Raw genomic sequence first — 15000 nt, 5'->3', positions numbered from 1 at the left:
GATGAAAGAGTAGATGGATGGATGAAAGAATGGATGGATGAAAGAGTAGATGGATGGATGAAAGAATGGATGGAAGGATGGATGGATGACAGAAAAGATGAGTAGATGCTCCTCTATCAGTGTGATGTGTTCAGGTAACAGTTTCATCGCAGGTCATAATCACACATGAATGATAAGAAGACCTCTGCTCCCACACACACACACACACACACACACACACACACACACTCGTACCCTCTTGGTGCCCTCCCCCTGAGCGCAGGGCGAGGTGTGTGTGGGCGGCGTCAGCATGCTGGGCGCGATGCAGACGGAGACGTTGAAGGCGTTCATCTGGTTCTCCTGGGCGTTGCCTTGGATCCGGTGGAGCAGCGACACCACGTGACGCAGCAGCAGCAGGTTCTCCTGCGGGAGCAGCTGCACCAGCCTGGGGGCACGTGCACACGTCAGGACGTGCACGCAGCGGTACGTGCACACGGCGGTACGTGCACGCCGCGGTACATCAATACATCACTCCATACATCATTGTGTCCATCATCTTGTCATCCATCCATCCATTCTTTCTTTCATCCATCCATTCTTTCTTTCATTCATCCATTCTTTCATCCATCCATCCATCCATCCATCCATCACTCTTTCATCCATCCATTCTTTCATCCATCCATTCTTTCTTTCATCCATCCATCCATCCATCCATCCATCCATCCATCCATCCATCCATCCATCACTCTTTCATCCATCCATTCTTTCTTTCATCCATCCATTCTTTCATCCATCCATTCTTTCTTTCATCCATCCATCCATCCATCTATTCTTTCATCCATCCATTCTTTCATCCATTCATTCTTTCTTTCATCCATTCATTCTTTCTTTCATCCATCATTTCATCTATTCTTTCATCCATCCATTATTTCTTTCATCCATCCATCCATCCATCCATCCATCCTTTCATCTATTCTTTCATCCATCCATTCTTTCTTTCATCCATCCATTCTTTAATTCTTTCATCCATCCATTCTTTCTTTCATCCATCCATTCTTTAATTCTTTCATCCATCCATTCTTTCATCCGTCCATTCTTTCTTTCATCCATCCATTCTTTCATCCATCCATTCTTTCTTTCATCCATCCATCCATCCATCTATTCTTTCATCCATCCATTCTTTCATCCATTCATTCTTTCTTTCATCCATTCATTCTTTCTTTCATCCATCTTTTCATCTATTCTTTCATCCATCCATTATTTCTTTCATCCATCCATCCATCCATCCATCCATCCTTTCATCTATTCTTTCATCCATCCATTCTTTCTTTCATCCATCCATTCTTTAATTCTTTCATCCATCCATCCATTCATCTATTCTTCCATCCATCCATCCATCCGTTCTTTCATCCCTCCGTCCATCATGATGAAGGAGGAGGCCTGGATGAGGACCATGATGAGTAAGAGTAGAAAGATATAGAAGGTATAGAAGGTATAGAAGGTATAGAAGGTGTAGGAGGTGTAGAAGATGTTCACCTGTGGACGGCGCTGAAGGTCTCCTGTCCTCCGTCTCCCTCCATGGCTTCCATCCACTGATCGTACAGATCCTCACACAGCAGGCTGCCGGGGACGCTCCTCAGGAAGTCCTGCAGGAACCAGGAGGAACATCAGCCAGTGGAGGGATGAATGAGTGAATGAGTGAGTGAATGAAAGAATGAGTGAATGAATGAGTGAATGAGTGAATGAATGAGTGAATGAAAGAATGAATGAATGAATGAATGAGTGATTGAAAGAATGAATGAGTGAGTGAATGAATGAACGAATGACTGAATGAATGAGTGAAAGAATGAATGAGTGAGTGAATGAAGAATGAGTGAATGAATGAGTGAAAGAATGAATGAACGAGTGGATGAGTGAGTGAATGAACGAATGAGTGAATGAATGAGTGAAAGAGTGAAAGAAAGAATGAATGAATGAAAGAATCAGTGAATGAATGAATGAGTGAATGAGTGAGTGAATGAGTGAATGAATGAGTGAAAGAATGAATGAGTGAGTGAATGAATGAGTGAATGAATGAGTGAATGAAAGAATGAATGAGTGAATGAATGAAAGAACGAATGAATGAGTGAATGAATGAATGAAAGAATGAATGAGTGAATGAAAGAATGAATGAGTGAATGAATGAAAGAACGAATGACTGAATGAATGAGTGAGTGAATGAACGAATGAGTGAATGAATGAGTGAAAGAATGAATGAACGAGTGGATGAGTGAGTGAATGAACGAATGAGTGAATGAATGAGTGAAAGAGTGAAAGAAAGAATGAATGAATGAAAGAATCAGTGAATGAATGAATGAGTGAATGAATGAGTGAATGAATTAGTGAATGAAAGAATGAATGAGTTAATGAATGAAAGAACGAATGAATGAATGAACGAACGAATGAATGAGTGAATGAATGAATGAAAGAATGAATGAGTGAATGAATGAATGAGTGAATGAATGAGTGAATGAGTGAATGAAAGAATGAATGAGTGAATGAATGAAAGAACGAATGAATGAATGAATGAAAGAACGAATGAATGAGTGAATGAATGAAAGAATGAGTGAGTGAATGAAAGAATGAGTGAATGAATGAATGAATGAGTGAATGAATGAATGAGTGAATGAAAGAATGAGTGAATGAATGAATGAATGAAAGAATGAATGAGTGAATGAATGAAAGAACGAATGACTGAATGAATGAGTGAAAGAATGAATGAGTGAGTGAATGAATGAGTGAATGAGTGAATGAAAGAATGAATGAGTGAATGAATGAAAGAATGAATGAATGAGTGAATGAGTGAATGAATGAGTGAATGAGTGACCAAATATCGCCAATGTGGTGAAGCTCTAACCCATGAGATGATCTTCGGAGTCCCTTGGGTCTGTTCCTCACACACACACACACACACACACACACACACACACACACACACACACACACACACACACACACACACACACCTCACCTTCAGCACGGCAGCGACCACAAACACGGAGTGGTGTGCGAGGTCCTGGTCCAGGTCCTGGTCCTGGTCTTGGGCGTCCAGCCGGTCCCGGAGCTCCCTGCAGGCTTTGGCCCCGGCCGAGCGCCTGAAGACCCCGCAGGTGAAGGGCCCCTCCCGGTGCAGGAAGGCCAGCATGTCCTGGAGGCGGGGTTAGCGCGTACCTTAGCATGTCGCTACACGCTACGTGCTAACATGGTTCTCCGAGGAGGCGCTCACCATGACGGGTTTGGGGAGGCCCCCGTCGGGGGGGCAGACGGCCCCCAGGGGCCGGCCGAAGAGGCGACCCCGGGGCGGGGGGGGGCGACGGGGGGCTCGGGGGGGGCGGGGGGGACGGGGGCCCGTCCAGCTGCGAGCTGGAGCCTCGCCAGAACGGCCAGTTGATTAGCGAGCGCTTCCTCTTGAACGGCTTCTGCTGGACCGGATCTGCACGGATGAAGGGATGAATACATGAGTAGGAATACACACACACACACACACACACACACACACACACACACACACACACAGTAAACTTGTGTGTGTGTGAGAGACATAGCTAGCTAAGAGCACGTCCAAAGCTACAAAACACTGTTTGTGTGTGGAAATGCTGATCAACTGATAATCAATTGGAAACCATTGAGACCCAGGATTCTGACCTTTAAACCCAGGATTCTCATCTTTAAATCCAGGATTCCTACCTTTAAACCCAGGATTCTGACCTTTAAACCCAGGATTCTGACTTTTAAACCCATGAGTCTCATCTTAAAGTCCAGGATTCCTATCTTTAAACCCAGGATCCTGACGTTTAAACTGAGGATTGTGCCTTTTGAACCAGGATTCAGATCTTTAAACCCAGGATCCTCATCTTTAAATCCAGGATTCTGATCTTTAAACCCAGGATTGTGCCTCTTCAATGAGGATTATGACTTTTAAACCCATGATTGTGCCTTTTAAACATGGATTCTGACCTTTAAACTCATGACTCTGTTTTTTAAACCAGGAGTCTGACCTTTAAACCCAGGATTCTCATGTTTAAATCCACGATTCTGACCTTTAAACCCAGGATTTTGACCTACAAACCAAGGATTGTGCCTCTTAAACGAGGATTCTGACCTTTAAACCCATGATTGTTCCTTTCAATACCAGGATTCTGACCTTTAAACCCAGGATTTTAGTCTTTAAATTCAGGATTCCTACCTTTAAACCTAGGATTCTGACCTATAAACCCAGGAGCCTGATCTTTAAACCAAGGATAGTGCCTTTTGAACCAGGATTCAGATCTTTAAACTAAGGATTCTCATCTTTAAACCCAAGATTGTGCCTTTCAAACCAGGACTGTGCCTTTTAAACCATGATTCTGACTTTTAAACCCATGATTGTGCCTTTGAAACCAGGATTCTGACTTTTAAACCCATGATTGTGCCCTTTAAACCAGGATTCTGACCTTTAAACCCAGGATTCTCATCTTTAAATCCAGGATTCCTACCTTTAAACCCAGGACCCTGACCTTTAAACCAAGGATTGTGCCTCCTAAACGAGGATTCTGACCTTTAAACCCATGATTGTGCCTTTTGAACCAGGATTCAGATCTTTAAACCCAGGATTCTCATCTCTAAATCCAGGATTCTGACCTTTAAACCCAGGATTGTGCCTTTCAAACCAGGATTCTGACCTTTAAACCCAGGATTGGGCCCTTTAAACCAGGATTCTACCCTTTAGTTCCAGGGTTCTGAAGAAGAAACACAGGATTCGGACCTTTAAATCCAAGTTTTTGAACTATGTACCAAGGATGTTTTGTTTTTAAACCTGGTATTTTGCCCCTTAAACTCAAGATTCTACCCTTAAGTTCCAGGGTTCTGGAGTATAAACCCAGGATTCAAGCATTAAACCCGAAATTCTGCCATTTAAATCCAAGACTCTGGCCTTTAGACCCAAGATTATACTATTTAAACCTGAGATTATGCCATTTAAACCCAGGATTACGTGCTGTAAACCCAGGATTCTTTGCCTTAAACCCAGGATTCTGTCATTTAAGCCCAGGATTCTGGTGTCTCCTGTACCTCAGGCGGTCGAGGGCGTCGACTTTGCCTGGAAGAATCCTTTCGAAATCAAACGGCAAACTAGGGATTCTCTTCCAGCAGCGACGACCCGCACACACTCGCTGGGTGGCCGACACACACACACACACACACACACACACACACACACACACACACACTGGGGCGTCAGCAAAGGATTACGTAAGCTTGTGTTTTTCTGGAGAAGGAATCCGTGGCGAAGCCTGCGGTCGGCGGACTGGAGCCTCCTCCTCCTTGCCTTGCTTGTTGTCCTCTTTGTCCCTTCACTTCTGTTTTCTGCTTCCCTTTCTCCCCTTCTTGCTTCTCTACCTCCTTCTACCTCCCCTTCTCCGTCCTTCTTAGGCTACCTCCCGGTGTCTTGACCCCTCTTCCTCACACTACCTCCTCCCTCCATCCCCTTTCCGACCCAGTCCCCCGCTCCTTATCTCTTCCCCTCACCTTTCCATCTTCTTGTTCCTTCCTTCTGGGACTTCTTCCTCTTTGCCCCCCCCCCTTCCCCCCTTCTTCTCCTCCTTCCTCTTCTTCCTCGTCCGGCTGACCCCATCTCTTCTCCATCACGAACAGCTGCGAGGAGGCCGCTTTCTGTTCCGCATTAGAAGCTCCTCTGTCCTCAGATTCCCTTCTTCTGCGGTTCATCTGGAGGAACCGGGTTCTTCCCGCTGACCAAACATGTACTTAGAACCTCCGGCGGCGAAGAAGCTCTTTCTTGGTTCCTTTCAGAACCAGGAGGCACGGCGTCCACAGATGTGGCTTTTATTCCCGTTCCCGGGCTTCGACCTCAGAACATCAAACGCCGGCTTTCATCGATTTCTATTCGCAAGAGGCAAGAGGCGTCTCCGGCGGTAGTCGCGGAACCCTTGCAGGAACCCGCCTTCCAGAACCTTCCAAACCGCGACCGGCAGAAATGACTTGAGCGGCGTCGGGGCGGGAGACACGTGAAGAACCTGAGCCTCCGAGAAGGAGCAGAAAAACAGGGCGTGGAGCTGCTGTGGCTCGGTCGGGCGTCCCGCCGATGAAGGTTGGCGGTTCCATCCCAGGCTCATCGCAGTGCTCTGGGGCAAGACACCTAGCTCTAGGTTGCTCCCGGTGGTATGGTTATGTGTCAAGCGCTACACAACTGGAGAACGTTTCAAAGTTCTCCACCGGAGAACTTCCTAGCAAGCCACTTTCCTCTCGGTGTTGCCACACAAACAGTGGAACCCAGTGGATCCACGTCAAGACTCCCTCGCTTATGTTCTACATGTGGTTTTTGTGGTAGAACATCTTCCCTCACCAGGGTCTTTTTGTGACCGGGATATGAACAAGTACTTCCTGTTCGCAAGTGATCATCGTTCTCCACTGATGGAGCAACTTTACACTGTACCACACTCATCCCTTCACAGAGCTGCCATGCAAGGCACTGAGCATACCATCAGGAGCAATTTTGGGGTCGGTTTGGTGTCTTTGCCAAAGGACCAACCCTGGAGGAGTCACAAGCTCTTGGCCCAGTCCAGGGGTACGTCGCCTCGATTGGGAAAAGGGGCACCAACAAGGCTGATCAGAAGTTTCAAGGGCGAGGAACGTGAAGAAACCTGGTAATCGGACATTCCTGCACCATCGTAGAGGTCTCTGAGGGCGACAACCAGCTTGCGGGTTGGCGAGGACAGAGAACACCTTGTTCCCTCTCATGGATTCCATGCGCCGCCGGTATTTTACAGCTGCTCGTAACCGCCAGGGACTCGGGTCACACCCCCTAACTGCCAAAGGCGTCACTAGGGGTCAACATGTAGTTGTACTTGTAGCCGTCCTTGCAGTTAGGTCAACCTCAACAGGCGAAGTCTCGGTTCTGTTGTGGCCCGCCAAGTGACGACAGACAACGGTTCACAAACAAGCATACCGTTTAGAAATGCTTCGCTGCAGGCTGTCATGCTGCATTCAGGGACCTGTAAAACCTGCCGCCCGCGGTCTACCCCAATAAATAAGCACCGCAGAGGTGTCTGGCCCCCGAGTGAGGACGCAACGCTTGTCGCCATCCCGCCTGCATTCTTAGCATACGTTTGATTCCAGTCCCTGCTCTACCGGTCCTTCCTCATCCCAGAGGTTTACAAGTCTCTTATCTGCACCGGGGCGCCACGGCTCACAAGCACTGGCAGCAAGAGTGTGTTTTCCAGAGATGATAAAGATAAACATGGTGGGTTGTTGGGTTTTTCAACAGTTTTTCCCTGAAGGAGGAGATGGAGGATACGATTTCATGGCAGGGAAACAAAAACAGGCAACCAAAAGCAACTTCTGTTCAGGTTAAACCAAGCCTCTTTGCAAAGTCACAGCTGGGACTGGCACCCTAAGATGTACCGGGGTCTCGGTACAACAAAGTGCCCTTGGACTCGCTGTACTGCTGCACTTCACCCACCCATGTGTCCTTACAGTGGTCTTACCTAGGAGTGGAACCACCTCCGGCACCACCTTGCTGGGCTTGAGGATGAACTGGCACTGGGTGTCCGGAGGGAGGCACTGGTCCAGGAGGAGAACCCCCGGGCCATCGGTGGGACTCAAGCCGTCCCTTGCCGAGCCTCCTCCTCCTGCTCCTCCTCCACCTCCGCCGAGGCTTCCACTGCTGGAGCTGCTTCCCCGGATGTGGCTCATCTTTATGCTGAAGGGGAACTCGTGGCCTGGATGGTGGGAAGGGGGGCAGGAGGTCCAGGAGGTTACAGGTCAACCAAGCATGTGGCGGACATCGCAGCAGAACTAGCGAGGGAATTCACTCGGACCGGCGGATCAGAAGATCAGGAGAAACAAAACGTGACAAAAAACAGGAGGTTCTGTCGACACTCCTGTGAGTGGGGTGGAGATCCACCCGCCCTTGAAAAAAATGCCCTTATATGGGTACAATCGAAGGAAAATGAAAAATGTTACTTGTCCGGATTTTTCTGGATCTCCTCCAGAGTTACGTCACGGTTACATCCTCATTCGAGGACGCAGGTGTGTGTTTGAAAGTGTCACGGTGTGTGTGTTGAGGGTCTCACCAATGAGAGGGTAGGGGGGGTCTTCCCTGCTGGAGCTCACCCAAAGCCTGTGGTCTTTAGCGCAGCCCTGGGGAGACAACAGGAAGGAGGGGAAAGTACGACTTTACATTTGGAATCCTGTAATTTTGGGCTTTTCTGTGCCCTGGCAGCGGCGGCGGAGCGTCATCCCGGCCTGAAAGACGAGACCAGACGGCCGAGATGCAACGGGGCGCCGATTTCGGCATTGTTGACATGAAATGGGGAGAAAATAGCACGGTATCCTGACATGCGAAAGAAAATGGAGGTTGATGTTGACGTCTGGATTTAGTTCGGCTTCGAGGGAGCAGGCGGGCCGAATCGCTCCACGTGGACTGGACTGACGTTTCGTGTTCCAAAATTGTATTTCAGCCACTGGGCGTCACATCCTGCTCCCAAGGCCTCCCTTATGCCCGACGCTACATAGAGAAGACTCCGGGCGTCCTTGGTTTCCTGCGTAACCCAGTATGTTTTCAGGGAGCCAGCCAACCGCTATAAAACGGGAGCAGTCCCACCAGAAGTTGCAGAAGGCGGTGTTGCGCGGTATGCTCAAGTGTTGCACGGTATGCTCAAAGATTGCTCCACGTGCAGCCGGGTACGTCTTCCTGAAACAGAACTCGGAACCTGGAAGTGAACTCTGAACTCTGTACTGCCCTCAAAGCGGTAGCCTGATGTGAACGTACCTGTTGGCATACCTGTCGCTAGCACAAATAAGCCCTGACAGAGTTAGCACCCGGGACGATGCTCAGAGGTGAGTACAAGCAGGTAAAACTTGCAGGCGCATCCCAGTACACTCCACTTTCCCCTGGGTACCTTCCCGAGTGCCCACCCCGGCGTCGTAGCCTGGGGCGACAAGGGCAGAGTCGCCCCGAGTCGCACTCACCGAGATGCCAAACTGCAGCAGCGCCATGCGGATGACTTCCATCGTGCTGTCGGTGTTGCTGACGGACAGCGTCTTGGCCTGGAGATGGACAAACAGAAGGAGTCACCTTCCCCTTCCTCGATGGTACCGGATCGGTGCGACTCCTCGCCAGGAAACGGGGTTCTTACGAAGGCGCAGCTTCCGATGTCCTTTGCGAAGATCTTCAGCGGTACCGTCTTGGGGTCGTCGTTTTCCTTGCCCTCGCTGATCTGGCTGGGAGGTCAGAGACCGGGAGAGGGGTTAGGTGACTGATTTCACACACTTCCAATCTGTGTGTGTGTGTGTGTGTGTGTGTGTGTGTGTGTGTGTGACCACGTAGACCTTTACCTTGTGATGAGCGCCAGCCACTTTTCCTTCTGCTCTTCGGAGCTGCAAAGGAAGTAGAAAGTACACGGTTGTTAAGAGCGTGTGCGTGTGTGTGTGTGTGTGTGGGTGTGTGTGTGTGTGTGTGTGTGTGTGTGTGTGTGTGTGTGATCTTGTCTCCTCAGATTGCACTGCTTTCGCAACCAGTGGTTCTGGACCTCCTTCTGCCGAGTATGATTGGATCAGGACACAGTGTTCGCAAGTGTGTGTGTGTGTGTGTGTGTGTGTGTGTGTGTGTGTGTGTGTGTGTGTGTGTGTGTGTGTGTGTGTGTGTGTGGAAATGCTCCCCCCCCGGTGTGAGCGGTTACACAAAGGCCAGAGTTATGTAAAAGGGGAAATGAAATTACGTGAAATAGTTTCATCCAATTAAGTTTGTTTAGAGAAATCAAACGGAGCTTCAGATCCTGAGTGTACTCTGTGTGTACTCTGTGTACTCTGTGTGTACTCTGTGTGTACTCTGTGTATTCTGAGTGTACTCTGTGTATTCTGAGTGTACTCTGTGTACTCTGAGTGTACTCTGAGTGTACTCTGTGTATTCTGAGTGTACTCTGTGTATTCTGAGAGTACTCTGTGTATTCTGTGTGTACTCTGTGTGTACTCTGTGTATTCTGAGTGTACTATGTGTATTGTGAGTGTACTATGTCTGTACTCTGTGTGTACTCCGTGCATTATGAGTGTACTATGTGTGTACTCTGTGTATTGTGAGTGTACTATGAGTGTACTCTGTGTATTCTGAGTGTACTCTGTGTATTGTGAGTGTACTATGTGTGTACTCTGTGTATTCTGAGTGTACTTTGTGTATTGTGAGTGTACTATGTGTGTACTCTGTGTATTGTGAGTCTACTATGTGTGTACTCTGTGTGCACTATGTGTGTACGCATTGCGTACTATTGGTGCACTATTTGTATTCTCTGTGTACTATGTGTGTATCATGAGTACTGTGTGTAGTATGTGTGCACTGTATGTACTCTGTGTGTACTATTTGGTTAAAATGTGTGTAGAAATGTATAATGTGGGCACACTGTGTGTACTATGTGTGTACTATTCGTGTTCTCTGTGTGTACAAATGTGTAATGTGTGTACTATGAGTGTACTCTGTGTGTACTTTGTGTGCATGATGTGTAATGTGTGTACTATGTTTGTATTGTGCGTGTACTCTGTGTGTATTATGAGTAATGTGTGTACTCTGTGTATAGTATGTGTAATGTGTGTATGCATAAAGTGTGTACTCTGTGTACTGCAGGGTTTGGAGTACAGTGTGTACAGGTTGAATGTGCATACTTTATGTGTACCGTATGTGTACTGCTTGTGTACGACGCGTGTACCAGGTGTGTACTACATGTGTTCTTTATGAGTACTGGGTGTGTATATGGTTTCTGAGCGGTTTGGGTGTGTATAACATTTTTGCAGTGTGTGTACAATGTGTGTACTGTGTACAAATTGTGTACTATGTGTGTACAGTTTAACTGGGTTTGGGTTGTGTACAACACTTTTACAGTGTGTGTATTTTTTGTGTACTTTGTGTGGAGGGTTTATGTGCGGTTTAGGCGTGTACATGATGCGTGTAGGTCGCGTGTACTCCATGTGTATGCCATATGTACACGCTACTGCGTATACAGTATGCTAGGTATTTACACCACATGTATATATTAGTACTCCGTACAGTTGTGCAGTACTTGTGTACCATGTGTGTACCACAGTCTGTATCCAGTGTGAACCAAGTGTGTGTACACAGAGTGTACAGTCCGGACATACCCTTAGAGTCCCTTGTCGGTATGCCTTGTATTTGTTGGGGGAACAGCGTGTACTGTGTGTACCTGAAGGTGGCCACGCAGTTGCAGGTGGGCCAGCCCATGACGAAGCTCCTCTCGGGGCTGGTGCTGCCTTCACACACCTCCTCCATGCAGCTGGCGGTCCACATCTCACACACTCGTACTTGGGCTTTCACCTTGAAGTGCGTGGGGGACCTGGGGCGAGGACACAGCGAGCCGCTTCAACCTCCGAGCCAATCATGACACGTGAAATACTTTGGTCGGAAGAGCGCGTCCAGTGTTCGGGTTGCCGGGGTTGTTGACTTGGAAAAAAAACAAGGATGGGAGAACTTCCAGAGCATGAAGAAAACTGTCTTTGCGGCGGAGCATACCGGGGTCCGGAGCATACCGGGGTCCCCTGAACTTTCCTGCTGGAATTGCTTTTCCTTAACATTCTTGACTTGGAAAAAAAAAAGTGTAGCATCACAGAGAATCATTTCCTGGTCGATCTAGTGACCTGGTATCTTCTCCCGAGTCCTTTGGCCCTCTAATCAGTTAGGATCCTGGATGAAACACTGGGTTTCTGAGTGTGGTCCAGATGTGGAAAGGGTTGTCAGATATCATTTGACACCATAAAAACAACATCTGACCTGACTTGACTCCAAGTGCAGAAGGAACACCAGCTTCTTCCCCGCAGGAGATGCGTCAAGAAATGCAGAGAAAACTGTTCAACTTCCTGTTTTGCATACAAGTCCACACATTGGCAGATGAAGTAGAGATTCCAGAAAGAGGAGCACGAAGCCACGATGAAAGGGGCGGTTGCAGTCCCGCATGGAGTTGACTGCGGGCCTGTGAACATTGTTTATTTTTAGAAAACTAGATTCTCATAAGGGTCTACTATCACTAGCAAAAGCAGTGTGGTGGAAAAGAAGACAAGAACTTGCGAGGCTCAGGAACGAGGTCCAGGAACCGCTCCTAGAACCATCTTAGCTCCAACTCCAAGGCAGGGTCTTGTTACGGTTCCATCGGAACTCATGCGATATAGGTGACTGGTGGAACTCATAGGCCACACACACTACTAGATACTTCTTGCCGACCGCAGAGTGCCATTTTTAAAACCTTCCTGGTCACCACTCGGATGTTTTCTTGGGACAAAATGGCCAGATGCTACGGTCTGAACTCTTCAGGCCTGCTCTGCCTCAGAGGGTTCTCCAGGGCTTGCAGAGGAACATCTACATTTTTGGACCAGAATAAGTGCGCAGTTAGCAGGGCGAAGCACTGGAGTGCAGTGCATCTCAGTGTCCATGGTTGGTATTCCATGAAAGTTGTGGCACCATGTAGTCCATGTGGACTTCCTCTTCTTCTTCTTCTTCTTTAGTGGTTTGTTTTTGGGCGTGGAACTCGAGGTACACGTCACACCCCTACCGCGGGCCCTCACTGCCAAACTAGAACATCCCCCCATCTGGCGTAGGCTACTTTCAGGAACTGAACAAGATACTTCTTGGAACCCTACTGTCCGAGTTTGTGACCCGAGAAACATCGAATGTGTGAAAACACACACCCATTCGACAGCTAGCAAACACACTCCCGTTGATGAACGCCCCGCCCTGCCCTCCCGCCCCCCCAAAAAACCCCTCATGTGCCAGCAGACATTCCTGCGACTCACCCCTGTGTGTAATAAAGCCAATTATAGCCGATGGAAGGGTCAGCGCTGCCCGCCGACTCACGACCGCCAGGACCGACCACAAAGGTCCCGCTGTGTCGGCGCTGCTCATGTGTGTGTGTGTGTGTGTGTGTGTGTGTGTATGTGTGTGTGTGTGTGTGTGTACAGTAAGTACACTGAGCAAAAGGTTCCCCGCCCACGCCGGCCGTCGTGTGTCATTAAATGCATCGTTGCGGACATAAACATGCTCTTTAAGGAGCTATTTTTGGGGGGTTAGCGCGCCGCCGCCACCGCCGCCAGCCCCTGTGCACCTTTGATCCCAGCCGGGGCCTCGACAAGGGGACAAGGGAGGAGATAAGAACCTACTTGGCCTTGGTGACGAGCAGCGTGTCGGTGAAGAGGAAGAGATGCCTCTCCTGCGTCTGCAGGCCGGTTTTCAGCTGCGCCTGAGCGTGGCCCAGGAAGTCGCGGCCGGCGCCTTCAGCCAGGAAGGCCTGCACCAGCGGGCAGGACTCGGGGCTGACCGGCGTCAAGCAGGCTTCCCTGGAGGACAAAAACGTGGGTGAGATACCGCTGGTTCTGGAGAGGCTCTAGCTTGTGGGCAGGAAATTGCTCAAATTCCCTCCACCGTGGCCATTGCAAGGTCGCCCTTGTTGGAGGCGGAGCATTGTATCCCCCGGTGACTGCGGTTGGGGAACTGCAACGCTGCCGAGACATACAACGGTTCACCCTCTCATTCCCTGGCCGTATAAAGACATACAAGTATTGATCCTCTCCTTGGCACGTCACATAGACATACACCCTCACATAGACATACACCCATTCACTCCTTCATTCACTCTTGGTACAGTCGAACGACCATTCACCCTCTCATTGGCACATCAGACACACAACAATTCACTCTCTCATTAACTTGTCAAATAGAGACATACAACTACTGCTACTCTCATTGGCACATCACATAGACATTCACCCTGTCATTCACTCTTCATATGGAGTCATACAACTATTCATCCTCTAATTTACTTGTCATAGAGACATACAAGTCTTGATCCTCTCATTGGAACATCACATATAGTCATACAACCATTCACCCTCTCATTGGCACACCAGACATAAAACATTCACCCACTCACTCATGTCACAGAAAGTCATACAACTACTTATCCTCTCATATACTTGTCATAGAGACATACAACTCTTGATCCTCTCATTGGAACATCACATATAGTCAGACAAATATTCACCCTCTCATTCACATTTCACAGAAAAACATGAAGCTATTCACCCTCTCATCGAATTGTCATAGAGACATACAAGTGTTGATCCTCTCATTGGCACATCACATGGAGCCAGTTAACATTTACTGTTTATGTTGGGATATACAACAATTCACCCTCTCATGTGCACAGCATATATAGGCAAAACACAACTCACCCTTTCATTCACATGGAACAGGTAGATATGAAACTATTCACCCTCTCATTGACTTGTGATATAGAGACATACAAGTCTTGATCCTCCCATTGGCTCATCACATAGACATACACCCATTCAGTCCTTCATTCACTCTTGGTACAGTCGTACAACCATTCACCCTCTCATTGGCACATCACACAAGAGACATACAAGTCTTGATCCTCCCATTGGCTCATCACATCAAGACACATAATCATTCACCCAAAAAACTTCAATGCTGACAGGATTCTGTTTCCTTTTCACTCATTCATTCATTCAATCATGCGTTCACTCATTCATTTGAAAACCAGAGAAAACTACCAACGCCGGCCAATCAGATGCCTCCCTTCCCGGCGGCCATGTAAGAGGTTCGTTATGTCATCAATTAATGGCGAGCAGGCCTCGCCGCCCTTTGTTCGCCTTTTGAGCGCCGGCCAAGAGAAAAACCCGGATCGAACTGGCTCTACGCTCACCACGCCGCATCCCGCCACCGGCGGCCATCTTGTTCCTACAAGACACCGTTAGCATGAAGCTAACGCTAGGTCACGGCGGTCACCGACGCAAACGGGAAGCAGCGTCAACTCCCTTGATTGATCTGAATCGAGGAACCTGAAGGCATCAACGGCTTGATTATCCATGCAGGGCAGCGCCAGACACACACACACACACACACACACACACACACACACACACACACAGCTTCCCGTAAAGGCCCTTTCATGCTGAAAGCGCCGTCCTCAG

At 48.4% G+C, this 15000-nt stretch overlaps 1 protein-coding gene across 1 annotated transcript in view; it reads right to left on the bottom strand.

The window, feature by feature from the left end:
• arhgap20 (Rho GTPase activating protein 20) overlaps positions 1 to 15000 on the bottom strand; it is a 25696-nt gene that overhangs the window by 5871 nt on the left and 4825 nt on the right. The window contains 12 exon segments of the mRNA XM_086147636.1: positions 235 to 424; positions 1516 to 1625; positions 2990 to 3166; positions 3245 to 3314; positions 3316 to 3451; positions 7500 to 7733; positions 8088 to 8154; positions 8986 to 9063; positions 9153 to 9237; positions 9352 to 9393; positions 11205 to 11354; positions 13168 to 13344. Of these exon segments, the coding sequence (XP_086003762.1) occupies positions 235 to 424; positions 1516 to 1625; positions 2990 to 3166; positions 3245 to 3314; positions 3316 to 3451; positions 7500 to 7733; positions 8088 to 8154; positions 8986 to 9063; positions 9153 to 9237; positions 9352 to 9393; positions 11205 to 11354; positions 13168 to 13344 (1516 nt within the window).

The sequence above is a fragment of the Fistularia commersonii genome, chromosome 6 (genome assembly GCF_037954325.1).
Source record: "Fistularia commersonii isolate RoL2024-O1a breed Wild chromosome 6, RoL_Fcom_v1.0, whole genome shotgun sequence".
Lineage (NCBI taxonomy): Eukaryota > Metazoa > Chordata > Actinopteri > Syngnathiformes > Fistulariidae > Fistularia > Fistularia commersonii.
Note: the sequence above shows the minus strand (reverse complement) of the source record. Positions and strands in the feature narration are given on the sequence as shown.